The sequence below is a fragment of the Orcinus orca genome, chromosome 10 (genome assembly GCF_937001465.1).
Source record: "Orcinus orca chromosome 10, mOrcOrc1.1, whole genome shotgun sequence".
NCBI classification, from domain to species: Eukaryota; Metazoa; Chordata; class Mammalia; order Artiodactyla; family Delphinidae; genus Orcinus; species Orcinus orca.
Genome location: NC_064568.1, coordinates 44,538,066 through 44,551,976, shown reverse-complemented (window position 1 = coordinate 44,551,976; position 13,911 = coordinate 44,538,066). Strand labels below are relative to the sequence as shown.

The following is a 13,911-nucleotide window of genomic DNA, read 5'->3' as shown; positions in this document are numbered from 1 at the left end:
AAGTTCCTTTAGCATTTGTTGTAGAGCTGGTTTGGTGGTGCTGAATTCTCTTAGCTTTTGCTTGTCTGCAAAGCTTTTGATTTCTCCATTGAATCTGAATGAGATCCTTGCTGAGTAGAGTAATCTTGGTTGTAGGTTCTTCCCTTTCATCACTTTAAATATGTCATGTCATTCCCTTCTGGCTTGTAGAGTTTCTGCTGAGAAATCAGCTGTTAACCTTATGCGAGTTCCCTTGTATGTTATTTGTCTTTTTTCCCTTGCTGCTTAGAGATGAGGTTCCATTTCTGGAGTGTGGAATTGGAAATATCTGCATGAACTCATTTTTTTTCTGTCTAAAAGATGTATACTTCTTATCTCTGTCCACTGAATCAGTGACCCAGTAGCAATGAGTGTTTCTAGTGCTGAGACCATGGTCTCTAAATACCAGTCTCATTAAAAGAAACCGGGACTCCTTCGAGAGGTAGCTAATGCACAGTCTTAGGCAGGAATTCATAAGATGAGCTTGAGACATATTATCTTAGTAGAAGGTAGGTCACTTTCAAGGGGCTCTCAGTGGCCAAAGATGGAACAAGTTTAGCATAAAAATAATAGTGATTGAAATCAACTAAAATCCATAAAATATGTTATTTAAAAATCTATTATATTCACATTGATGCTCCAAAGTGAACTGATCAGTAACCTTGGTAATTTCTAGCTTCCCCCACCCCCCTACCTCGGTCCCATTTGGACTTGCAAACACTCCAAAATCATTGTTGTGAAAATTGGTGAATGATAACAAAGAAACATTTATCAAGCATGTACCTTGCCTTTCCTTTACAAACCATATTTTATGATAGCAAAATAAATTGATAAATGAAGGTTCTTTATGGAAGAAAAGCAGATGAAAAAATATACAAGGAATGACAGAATTTGGAAATTCCATATTGCCATGTCTAAAGAAATAATACAAGTGGACATTGGTCATTAGTAGATAACGTTTGATGTGGAAGTTTATACTGGATGAGTTAGGCTAACAACCCGTGAACCCATGGGTCAATTTCAACATCATTAAGGGTAGACCAACCAGACAGTATATCCTTCCAGATATAATGCGACAGGATATACACAGTAGCCAGCTCCAAGTATTCTTGCCAAAATAATCAAACCTGCATTAAATTGAGTCTCTAGGTCTAATTACCAGTTTATAGGAAATGCAGGGATATAAGAACAACCCAACAAGAACATCTGCAGGAAAAATATTCTCATTTCTCCAACAAATAAATGGCCTGAAAAATTGCAGGTGGGGAAGAGGACTGTTAGAGGTTGAAGGAGACTTAAGATCTGTGGCCAAATGGAATGTGTGGACCTGCTTTGTATCTTGAGTCAAACAGATGAACTGTAAAAAAAGACAGTTTTTTTGTGACAGTTGAGTTTTGAACGCAGATGATATATTGAGTATGTTAAGAAGAGGGTTAGTTGTATTAGGTGGTAATGGCGTTGTGGTTTTGTTTTTTAAAAAAAGGTATTTGTGAGACTTACAGAAGCAGTTACAGGAGAAATAAGATGATATCTAGAATTTGCTTTAAAATACTAAAAAAAAAAAGTAGATGGGGATAATTAAACAATATTGGCAAACTATTGATAATTATGAAAGAGGGTGATAAGGATTCATTTTACTGAAATTTCTCATGACTTTCTTTGTTTTCATAATAAAATGTTTAAACAAGAAAAACTTGCATTTTCATCTGAAGTGAAAGTTCTGTCTATGAAGAGCAGTGACTATATGGCTGAGTTAGGCCACGTAACATCGTATTAATGGACTTTGCTGGCATTTTCACTGTTATGAAGAAATATTTAGGTCACACTTCATTTCTAATCTCATATGAGCACCTTCCCTGACAGCAGGTGACTTCCAAGTGTAATGTCAGAGCTTGGTGTTTGTTGCCTGTTTTTTCACAGGCTGGAAAGGCTTGCCAGCCCAGCGTGGATTCGATCGCATTCATTGTTTGTGCTCCTTGCTTGAAAACTGAATAAAGATCAGGAAGAGCACAGTTGTTCATCAGCTGTTTCGTCTGAATCAAGCAGCATGTAGATGGGTATCCAGGGGTCCACCTCCTCCTTCTGAAGGACCGCTGTTCACATAGCTGAGTCCCTTGCACCTCTGACCATCAGCATGATGTGTCACAAAGTAATCATGAACTCCCCAAAAGAGAACATCTCTCTTGCAGCATATGTTTACCACATACTACGTTTTAAAGCCCTTCTACCGTACCTGCAGCTCACAAACGCCAAGTGCTGATTCAGAGTGCACTTGAGTGATGCATGCTAACTCAGAAGAGAACGCCTGTCGGTGTAATGCATGTGTCCTAATAATTGCTTCTCTTTACTATGTGTCATCGATGATTTGTGCTATGAAACCTTGTCACTTGATAGAGAAATTTTGCTAATAATTCATTCAACTTTCCCTTCAAGTGTGTTTATTTTCAGCTTTGTGGCTTATACCGGTTTTTGCCGCAAGGATTACAACTTTGAATGATGCTCTGTAATTTTGGTTTCCCTCTGCCTTTAGTGATAAAATTAATTGCTTTTGTAGTCTAATTACTTTGCACTTGTCTAGGAACACTAGATTGGTTTACTGAAAATGACCGTGTGCAGTGTCTGGGAAAGGTACCAAAGGTCGGATGGCTGTGCCTGGCAGAGTTTCCATCCGATTGTCCTGAGAACTAGCGACCAGTGGATTGCAGGGCCAATAAATAAGTGGATTGCAGGTCCAGCTTACAACACATGTCCTCCTTCCTTACCATGTTTTTTTCCCCATCTGCTTGTGTAAAATATTTATAGTCGAAAATCCACTTTTTTCTACAACATTGAGATCTGTTGATAACGAAGGACCCCCTTACCGTTTCGGTTTATAACATTTCATGTTGTCTTTTCACCACGTTTACATCTGAATCATTTTGGGAATTCAAAATGTAATGCTGCGTTACAATAATAATAAAAATGCCAACTTAAATGTATTGGTCATAACAAACTACATCAAAGTGAAAGTTGAGGGCTTCCCTGGTGGCGCAGTGGTTGAGAGTCCGCCTGCCGATGCAGGGGACACGGGTTCATGCCCTGATCCGGGAGGATCCCACATGCTGCGGAGTGGATAGGCCCGTGAGCCATGGCCACTGAGCCTGCACGTCTGGAGCATGTGCTCCGCAACGGGAGAGGCCACAACAGTGAGAGGCCCGACTACCGCAAAAAAAAAAAAAAAAAAGTGCAAGTTGATGAAGACCAGCCACAGTGTGAATATGAAGTTTGCAGACACAGACCTGGCAATTTCTCAATTTCACATTGCTTAAAATCATTATCGTACACTTTGGAATGCATGTGAAAAAAATCACTTCATTTCTTTAGCCTCTGGAGGTGACCCAATTACTTTTCCATCCTTGATAGCTCCCCAGTTCACTTGTGGTCTCTGAGCCACCCCATGAAGAACTGTACCTTTAAACAGAACCCGGGGACAGGATGTTTGCATACAGCACTGTGCAGTGTCAGGGAGTCTTCCATCCCTGGAAGCCTGTCCATGTAGTATAGTGTTTCTCAGAGTGTAATTTGGGGAACCCTTCCATCAAAATCAGCGGGGGAGCTTTTCAACAAGTATATTCCTAGGCCTCATTCCAGGCTCCTGAGCAGACTCTCTGGGCGTGTGGCCTGGGAACCTGCATTTTAGAAACCTTTCCCAAGTGTACCTGGTACAAATACAGTTGAAGGACTGTTTAGAGTTTATGCAACGTAGACTATGTATGCCTGCTCTGCTGGGTTTACGTGACACGTTATTTTTATATTTTATGATGAATGTTTTCCCCTTCTCCTATTTTACCCCCAGGACTGGTCCATCATGTCTGTAACCTGTTCACTGAAACTGCCACACTGTGCTTGGATGTGGACAATAAAAACAACAACGAGATGGCAGCCGCCCTGCTATTTTCCCTGCTGGATATTTTGCACAGCATGCTGACCTATACCTCCGGGGTCGTGCGACTGGCTCTGCAGGTAGAGGACCTCTTTCTCCCCATCTTGAACAACCCCGTGCCACATCCCACTTCCCTTTCCTTCTCTTTTCTCTAATCTTCCTTGAATGTGGCTTTATTTTTGGAAAAGAACATATTATTCCATAGGGAGGGAATACCATATTTATTAGCCATCTTTGGGTGACCAGTGTCAAGGACAGGTAATTTGAACACGAAGTCTGAAAGGAAAGCAGGAGAGGCCCAAGCAAAGAATTGGTGAGTACTCATTAGGGAACTGCTGGCGACCCAGAGATCATTTGGACTGTGAGATTGGCCAGGCGGAGTGTAGTCTTTCCTGTCCAGAGATGGCAGTCCAGCCCACCCCCAACAGGATGGATTAGCTAGCGAGCAGCAGCGGATTGAGGTTTTAGGTGCGCATACACACGCACACATAATGTGTTTGTATGTGCATAGATACACACATACATATACATGCATATGCAACACATAAACCCTCATACTTGCTTTCCGTTATGACTGATAATGTGGAATTGCAAGATGGTTTTTTGTTTTTTTGTTTTTTAATATCTTTATTGGAGTATAATTGCTTTACAATGGTTTGTTAGTTTCTGCTCTATCACAAAGTGAATCATCTATACGTATACGTATATCTCCATATCTCCTCCCTCTTGTGTCTCCCTCCCACCCTCCCTATCCCACCCCTCTAGGTGGGCAAAAAGCACCGAGCTGATCTCCCTGTGCTATGTGGCTGCTTCCCACTAGCTATCTATTTTATTTATTTTACATTTGGTAGTGTATATATGTCCATGCCACTCTCTCACTTTGTCCCAGCTTACCCTTCCCTCTCCCCGTGTCCTCAAGTCTGTTCTCTACATCTGCATCTTTATTCCTGTCCTGCCCCTAGGTTCTTCAGAACCTTTTTTTTTTTTTTTTTAAGATTCCATATATATGTGTTAGCATACGGTATTTGTTTTTCTCTTTCTGACTTACTTCACTCTGTGTGACAGTCTCTATCTCCATCCACCTCACTACAACTAACTCAATTTCGTTTCTTTTTATGGCTGTAATATTCCATTGTATACATGTGCCACATCTTCTTTATCCATTCATCTGCTGATGGACACTTAGGTTACTTCCATGTCCTGGCTATTCTAAATAGAGCTGCAATGAACATTGTGGTACATGACTCCTTTTGGAATTATGGTTTTCTCAGGGTATATGCCCAGTAGTGGGATTGCTGGGTCGTATGATAGTTCTATTTTTAGTTTTTTAAGGAACCTCCATACTGTTCTCCATAGTGGCTGCATCAATTGACATTCCCACCAGCAGTGCAAGAGGGTTCCCTTTTCTCCACACCCTCTCCAGCCAGCATTTATTGTTTGTAGATTTTTTGATGATGGCCATTCTGACCAGTGTGAGGTGATACCCCACTGTAGTTTTGATTTGCTTTTCTCTAATGATAGTGATGTTGAGCATCCTTTCATGTGTTTGTTGGCCATCTGTATATCTTCTTTGGAGAAATGTCTGTTTAGGTCTTCTGCCCATTTTGGTATTGGGTTGTTTGTTTTTTTGATATTGAGCTGCATGAGCTGCTTGTATATTTGGGAGATTAATCCTTTGTCAGTTGCTTCATTTGCAAATATTTTCTTCCATTCTGAGGGTTGTCTTTTCATCTCGTTTATGGTTTCCTTTGCTGTGCAAAAGCTTTTACATTTCATTAGGTCCCATTTGTTTATTTTTGTTTTTATTTCCATTTCTCTAGGAGGTGGGTTAAAAAGGATCTTGCTGTGATTTATGTCATAGTTTTCCTCTAAGAGTTTTATAGAGTCTCGCCTTACATTTAGGTCTTTAATCCATTTTGAGTTTATTTTTGTGTATGGTGTTAGGAAGTGTTCTAATTTCATCCTTTTACATGTAGCTGTCCAGTTTTCCCAGCACCACTTATTGAAGAGGCTGTCTTTTCTCCATTGTATATTCTTGCCTCCTTTATCAAAGATAAGGTGACCATATGTACGTGGGTTTATCTCTGGGCTTTCTCTCCTGTTCCATTGGTCTATATTTCTGTTTTTGTGCCACTACCATACTGTCTTGATTACTGTAGCTTTGAGCTAGAGGAATCAGGCCCCCTGCAAGATGGTTTTTGAGGGCTAGAGATGTGATGGATTGGCCAAAAAGTTCCTTCAGTTTTTAAGTAAAAAGACACATTTCTCATTTGCACCAAGAACCTTCTTCAACAACGTATTCACCTTTTTTGTTCCACTGCCTTCTGCCATTTTCAGGCAACTTCATAATTCCATTTTCCCAAAACTTTTTGTCTTTTTGAGCAAATAACTGTTCCAGGTGCCTTTTACAGTCTTCCACGGAATGGAAATTTTTTACATTAAGAGAATTTTGCGAAGACCTAAATAAATGGAAATCCGAAGGTGCAATGTCTGGTAAATATGGCGGATGAATCAGAAGTTCCCACCCAAGCTGTAACAGTTTTTGCCTGGTAATCATAGAAACATGCGGTCTTGCGTTATCCTGATGGAAGATTATGTGTTTTCTGTTGACTAATTCTGGACACTTTGCATTGAGTGCTGCTTTCAGTTGGTCTAATTGGGAGCAGTACTTGTTGGAATTAATCGTTTGGTTTTCTGGAAGGAGCTCATAATAGACGACTCCCTTCTGATCCCACCATATACACATCACCTTCTTTGGAAGAAGACCAGCCTTTGGTGTGGTTGGTGATGGTTCATTTCACTTGCCCCACCGTCTCTTCCATTCCACGTTATTGGGCAGTATCCACTTTTTATCACCCATCACAATTTGTTTTAAAAACAAAACGTTTTCATTACATTTCAATGGAGAATCGCATGCGGAAATACGGTCAGGGAGGTTTTTTCCCTTATGTGGAACCCAAACATCAAAGCGGTGAACATAACCAAGTTGGTGCAAATGATTTTCAGCGCTTGATTTGGGTATTTTGAGTATGTTGGCTATCTCCTGTGTGGTATAACGTTGATTGTTCTCAGTTAATGTCTCCGTTTGATCGCTCTCAATTTCAACTGGTCTACCGGACCGCAGAGCATCAGCCAGCGAGAAATCTCCAGCATGAAACTTCGTAAACCACTTTTGACATGTTCGATCAGTCACAGCATCTGCTCCATACACTGCACAAATCTTTTTTTGCGTTTCAGTTGTGTTTTTACCTTTCTTGAAATAATAAAGCATAATATGCTGAAAATGTTGCTTTTTTTCTTCCATCTTCAATATTAAAATGGCTACACAAAAATCCACCAATTTTGATAAGTTTTTTTTTTTTTTTTTTTTTTGCGGTACGCTGGCCTCTCACTGTCGTGCCCTCTCCCGTTGCAGAGCACAGGCTCTGGACGCGCAGGCCCAGTGGCCATGGCTCACGGGCGCAGCCGCTCCGCGGCATGTGGGATCTTCCCAGACTGGGGCACGAACCCGTGTCCCCTGCATCAGCAGGTGGACTCTCAGCCACTGGGCCACTAGGGAAGCCCGATAAGTTTTTATTTAAATGCACGCTGATATGACAGCTGTCACTAACAGAATTGTTTCAAATGAAGTTGAAGACAACTAAATGCCACTAGGGCCATCTTATGGAGAAACTGAATGAATCTTTTGGCCACCCCAATATTTAGTGGCTATAGAAAAGTCAGGTAGCCCCAGACTGTAACCTGGCATCGTGCTCTGAGGAAGGAAGGGCATGTGAGTTCACTGAGTAGTACTTTCTTTGTTAGGTACCACCACATGCTTATCTCCTTTCATGTTTTCTCTAAAGAATTGAGTCAGCTGATACTTAGATCATGGGATAGCACACAGCCAATATGAATTCACTGTTATATTTAGAATCCCAATAAAATTGCAAGAGATGGTATATCAATGGTAGCATCCTGGCTTGGATAGATGCAGAAGTTGATGTCGAAAGCAGACTGTTCTGTTACCTTGCCAGGAGTCACAGTAGCACACCCAAGAATGAATCGCTAGACCCCGGTTTAGTGTCTGTTATTCATCATTATCTTTTACCCGCAGTTAAGGTGGTGAAGTATGTAGCTTGTCTTGTGTGTTTTAATAAATAATTCCAAGATCCCCTCAACCAAGATGATAGTTAGTCAATAAGTTTTAACCCAAACTTGTAAAGCCAGTAGATGAAAATGGCCTTCGGACTACGTTGCTGTTTTTATTTGCACATATTCTAAATGAACAGTAAAGCTTGGCTAAGTACTTATGGAATCCTGAATTATGGATTTCTCTTAGTTTTCCCTCTCTTTTCTAATAAGTGTCTCTTCAGAGAGCATTGTTTCTTTTTCTTAAAATTTTTATTGGAATATAGTTGATTTACATTGTTGTGTTGGTTTCTGCTATACAGCACAGTGAATCAGTTATACATACACATAGGTCCACTCTTTTTTAGATTCTTTTCCCATGTAGGTCATTACAGAGTATTGAGTAGAGTGCCCTGTGCTATACAGTTGGTCCTTTTAAGTTATCGAGAGCATTGTTTCTTATTTCAGTTTCCACAGTGGTAGCTTTACATAATTCTTCAAGGTGTCGTTGATAGTTACTCTCACAAGATGCTTTGATGATATCAATCTGTTAAGATTGTGGGGCTTCCCTGGTGGCGCAGTGGTTGAGAGTCCGCCTGCCGATGCAGGGGACACGGGTTCGTGCCCCGGTCCGGGAAGATCCCATGTGCCGCAGAGCGGCTGGGCCTGTGAGCCATGGCCGCTGGGCCTGCGCATCTGGAGCCTGTGCTCCGCAACGGGAGAGGCCACAACAGTGAGAGGCCCGCATATCGCAAAAAAAAAAAAAAAAAAAAAAAAGGTTGTGTAGGTTGTGGATAAAAAGGATCAGAAGTCTAAAAATTCTTTAAATTCCAGAACATAGAAATCCTCTTTTATTTCAAGTGATCAGGTAGGGTGTTTAAAAGGAAACTCCTTAGTACAAAATATTTTCTAATTATTTTTTTCAATTTGTTAGTGTACCAATAGATCACTGTTTTTTATTCTTTCATTTTTTTCAGCACCCCTTTTTTTTTTTTTTTTTTTTTTTTGCGTTACACGGGCCTCTCACTGTTGTGGCCTCTCCCGTTGCGGAGCACAGGCTCTGCACGCGCAGGCTCAGCGGCCATGGCTCACGGGCCCAGCCGCTCCGGGGCATGTGGGACCTTCCCGGACCGGGGCACGAACCCGTGTCCCCTGCTTTGGCAGGTGGACTCTCAACCACGGCGCCACCAGGGAAGCCCTCAGCACCACTTTGTATTTTACTGCTCTCATCTTTCTAAATCTTTCCCTATAATATCTGCCAAGTATTGCTTTTGACCTTGATGACCGACTTTGATCTACATGATACCTGGTGTCAGTCTGAAAGAGGTAGGGTCCTTGAGACTGAATTAGGGAAAAGGTTGGGAAAAGAAATGGAGTGGGCACCAACGACACATCCTTCTAGAACACTAAGCTGAAAGTTCTTTCCAAAGCGTGTCACCTCTTCCATTTGTCTGCACACCTGGGATTCTTCTGCATTCAAAGCTCATGTCTGCATTTAACAGGAACCTCTCGAAAGTAGAAGAGCTGAGTGTTGCCAGTGTTTAAAATGGTAATAGTGCTTAGATTTATGAAGCGGTTTTCTTTTTCAGGGAGGAGAGGGATATGATGCAGGAATGTGTACTGGGAAGGTGAGGAGTAGGGGAGGGAGGTGTCAGAATCTATGCTAGGAGTCCAGTCCCTATCCCCAACCTACCTTGTGAGTTTGTGTGTGAAAGTTGTGGAAGCAGAGACAAATAGATGCTCAGGTCTCACTGGTGTGGTGGGAGCACCTGGGCGTTGCAGGCTGGAACACCTTGGATTTGAATCCCAGCCACGTCACTTTTTTTCTTTTTCGGTACGTGGGTCTCTCACTGTTGTGGCCTTTCCCGTTGTGGGACGCGCAGGCTCAGCGGCCATGGCTTACGGGCCCAGCCGCTCCGTGGCATGTGGAATCTTCCCGGACCGGGGCACGAACCCGTGTCCCCTGCATCAGCAGGCGGACCCTGAACCACTGCGCCACCAGGGAAGCCCCCAGCCACGTCACTTTTACCTGTGAGGCTCTGGGCACGTTACTTGACCTGTCTGAGTATCAGTTTCCTTGTCTGTAAAGTAGACATGCTAAGTACTCAACAGGGGACTTAAATGAGAGAATACAAGATATGTAAATATGATGTGCCTTAAGTATACCTGGCCCAGGGAAGGTAAGCGATAAATGGTTGCTGTATTATTAATAGCAACAAGATGAAAGGTGCTCACCTCCCCTTCCTGTTTACAGAGGGTTCCTGGGGGCCGTGATTTCTTCGTTTCTGTGTCCTGGCACATGGGAGGGCACTCAGTTCGTAGCTACGGAGTGAACTAACTCCTAGCAGGCTTACGAGATATAAATTTATGGTTTTATTTTGCATTTGTGAGCCTAGCCCAGGGCTTGGCACCTGTGATTTTGGCAGCAGTCAAGAGAAGAAGGGTGTTAAGTGTCAGGGAGCTTCATTTCGGTATGACGGTCAATACCCAAATAGTGGAGCAAATCATCATCTTAATACACTGCGATGCCTCACCACTGGAAGGTACAGGGTCCTGCAGAGTGAACAGCGGCGGGGGATGTTACCAAGTTTGGGGGCTAGGGAAAGAAAATATTCAATATTAAAATCCAGGTCACCTGACTTCCCAATCTGGGCCTTGTCTCTCACTTCTGGAGTGATGGGGGACAGCTTGATACATTACTCTGGTAGTAGGACGGTTTAACTGCTGTTGGTCGGCAGGTGTGTCGGCATTGCCTGGAAGACTGAAATGTGGCCCCGAGTCGTCTTTGATCTCACACTCACGTGAAGGCTGCCAGGGTAGGGGCTACAGTCTCTATTTCAGTATCCCTTGGAGTTACCAGTTCGACTCCTCCAGACTTTGCCCTTATTGTTGTCCGCCATGAGCTACCCTGTCTGGTGGCTGAGTGCAAGTGAGATTTGTCTGCTGTAGTCCGTGGTCCTCATCGTTTCTCTCCTGCCCTTGAAAACTTCGATGACATCTCACTATCTACATATCATTTTCTAACTCCTTGGCAAGACGGTCAAGGCCTCGTATGATCAGCCCCAGGGTGGTTTTCCAGCCTCGTCCGCCAGCCCTCATGCAGCCCATGCGCACACCAGTCACCTTGGCATTTTCCACATGGATCCGGTGCCTTATCACTCCCGGCCTTTCCTCACGTGATTCCAGCACCTGAAACACCGGCTGTCCACGTCATTCCCTGCAGACCTCGTCCCCACCATCCAAACGGTGACTTTGTGTCACCTTTTCCTACTCCCGCCCCAGCTCCTCTATTCCCTCCTCCACTGTGGCAGTTTTCACACTCTGCCTTTAGTGCAGTTATTTGAAAACTTGCCATTCTTCTTCTTCTGTTTTTAAATTTTATTGAAGTATAGTTGATTTACAGTGTTGTGTTCATTTCTGCTGTCCAGCAAAGTGACTCAGTTATGCATATGTGTACTCTTTTTCATATTCTTTTTCATTATGGTTTGTCACAGGATATCGAACATAGTTCCCTGTGCTATACACTAGGACCTTGTTGTTTATCCCTTCTATGTATAATAGTTTGCATCTGCTAATCCCAAACTCCCAATCCATCTTCCCTCCCCCACCCCACTCCTCCCCCCTTGGCAACCACAAGTCTGTTCTCTATGTTTGTGTCTGTTTTATAGATAAGTTCATTTGTGTTGTGTTTTAGATTCCACATATAAGTGCTATCATATGGTATTTGTCTTTCTCTTTCTGACTTACCTTGCATAGTATGATCATCTCTAGATCCATCCATGTTTCTGGAAATGGCACTATTTCATTCTTTTTAACGGCTGAGTAGTATTCCATTGTATATAGGTACCACATCTTCTTTATCCATTCATCTGTCAATGGAGATTTAGGCCGTTTCCGTGTCTTAGCTACCGTAAGTCGTGCTGCTGTGAGCATAGGGGTGCATGTATCTTTCGGAATTATAGTTTTGTCTGGATATGTGCCCAGGAATGATATTGCTGGATCATATGGCAACTCTGTTTTTAGTTTTTTGAGGAACCTCCATACTGTTTTCCATCGTAAAGCAAGCCATTCTTTTAATGAAACCGTGGGGTTCTACAGAGTGGGGACTGAGTTGTATCATCTGTGCATGGCAAGCGTGTGGGTGATGGTGTCTGGGGAGCGCACCGAGTGTTGACTTGAATTGTCTAGGCCACACCATTGCACGTTGTGCTCTGTTGTGCTTGAACCTGCTTAGGACGTTGGCAGCAGCTGCCTGAGGAATTGACTCTTGTTCACTACAGGCGCCGTACCTCTGTGTTTATGTAACAAAGCTCTGTTGAGGACCTGCCCCCTGTGCACTAGATTCATGTAGCCGTGGTAGATGTAATAGAGTTATATTCTTCCTGGCCTTTCTTCTTGTGCCAAGAAGTTAGCTGTATCCCCTTATCTCATTTTGGGTAATGCTGTAATGCCATTTAATATTACATATGGCTCATAAGTTGACATGCCCGTGTTTTATATGTTTACAGCTATTAAATTTATATTTGTACCTAGAGTTCTCGTCTGAGATCTGTACTTAATATATTCAGTAGCTTCCTAAACGTGACCACTAGAATGCCCCACAGTCCCCTCAAATTCAACATGTCTAAAGCGGAGCTCAGGATTCACCTCCCAAACCATTCCCCTGCCAGCAATTCCTGCCCCTCTCATCCTGCTGTGCAAACTAGAAACCTGGGGGTCATTCTTAAAATTGCCCTTTTTCATATTCCTCATTTAATTTGTCACCAAATAATTTAGATTTTGCCTCAAGCACTACTGCTAGCACCCAACTCAGGCTGCCCTCTCCTCTTGCCCAGGCTGTAACAGCTGGGTGAGCCAAGAACCATGGATGGCCAGGAGTGGGGTTGGTTGCCAGCCAGCAAGGACTGGGGCAGTGAGTTGCTGAAAGGGATCAGTGGGACAGAGGCAAAGGCAGAGGACTGGACAGGGAGGACCGTAGCAACATCACGGCAAAGGTGGATCTTCTTGCTGTGGAAAGAGCCCCTTGCAGAATGCACACGTAAGGTATCTGGGAATCGAGAGGCTGACTCTGGAGAGTGTACCGTTGGGGAGCTGGAGAGACCCTGAGAGAGGCTGGCCAGGCCCCTGTATTCATTGCTCGGCTACCCACATGTGATCCCCTTGGCGCACAGAGTTTCTGCTGTGGGCCTGGATTTTTGTGAGGACAGTTGAATTTCATATGCATTCCTGATGTGCACCTTCCTCTTCTGCAAGCTATAGCATTCCCTTTCTGGAACACTTGGCATCTTTATAAGGAGGTGGTACCCGAATACTGGCGGGCAGGGTCAGGTTGTTTCTTGGTGACAATAACAAATGACTGTAGACCTTGGAGGGTCTGGAGGCCCACTGGATATCCTGGTGGGAAGAGTCCCACAGTGTATGCTTGCTTGTAGCCGTGTCTCCTTGCTTATGTGTGTTTGGAAAGGAAGCAGTGGCCCCATGCCCCTCCCTGCCTAGGTGCTGGTTTGCAAGACTGCCTTATTTTTCCCAAGAGACAGTCGGTCCTCTCTAAAGGATAACATATTAATGTGCAAAGGCCGATATTCCACCTCACATGGTGCTTCAGAAGGCAGGATCAACAGCCGAACTTCAGAAAGGTTCAGACCTAGGGTAGTGCTACGCGTTTGTTTTCTGGGAGGAAATTTCACGTCTCTAATAGAGGCCAAGGGTTGAGGTAGGGATAGGGGAGGGGAGAGGTGAGAGGAAACTCCTAGCTACCAATTATTGTTGTCCCCCTCGGCTGCAGAGAGGTGCAAGCCGTTAAAAGGCAGGTGTCTGATTTCCCACAACATCTTTTTTTTTTTTCCTTTTGAACGAAGGAA

The 13,911-nt window shown here is 43.4% G+C and overlaps 1 protein-coding gene across 8 annotated transcripts in view; it reads left to right on the top strand.

Annotated features, from left to right (window-relative positions):
* The window catches only part of ULK4 (unc-51 like kinase 4), a 529,281-nt gene that overhangs the window by 346,979 nt on the left and 168,391 nt on the right, over positions 1-13,911 (top strand). For all 8 annotated transcript variants that reach the window (XM_049693609.1, XM_049693608.1, XM_049693605.1 and 5 more), the window contains one exon: positions 3,854-4,020. In XM_049693609.1, the coding sequence (XP_049549566.1) occupies positions 3,854-4,020 (167 nt within the window). The remainder of the gene's footprint in view (positions 1-3,853; positions 4,021-13,911) is intronic.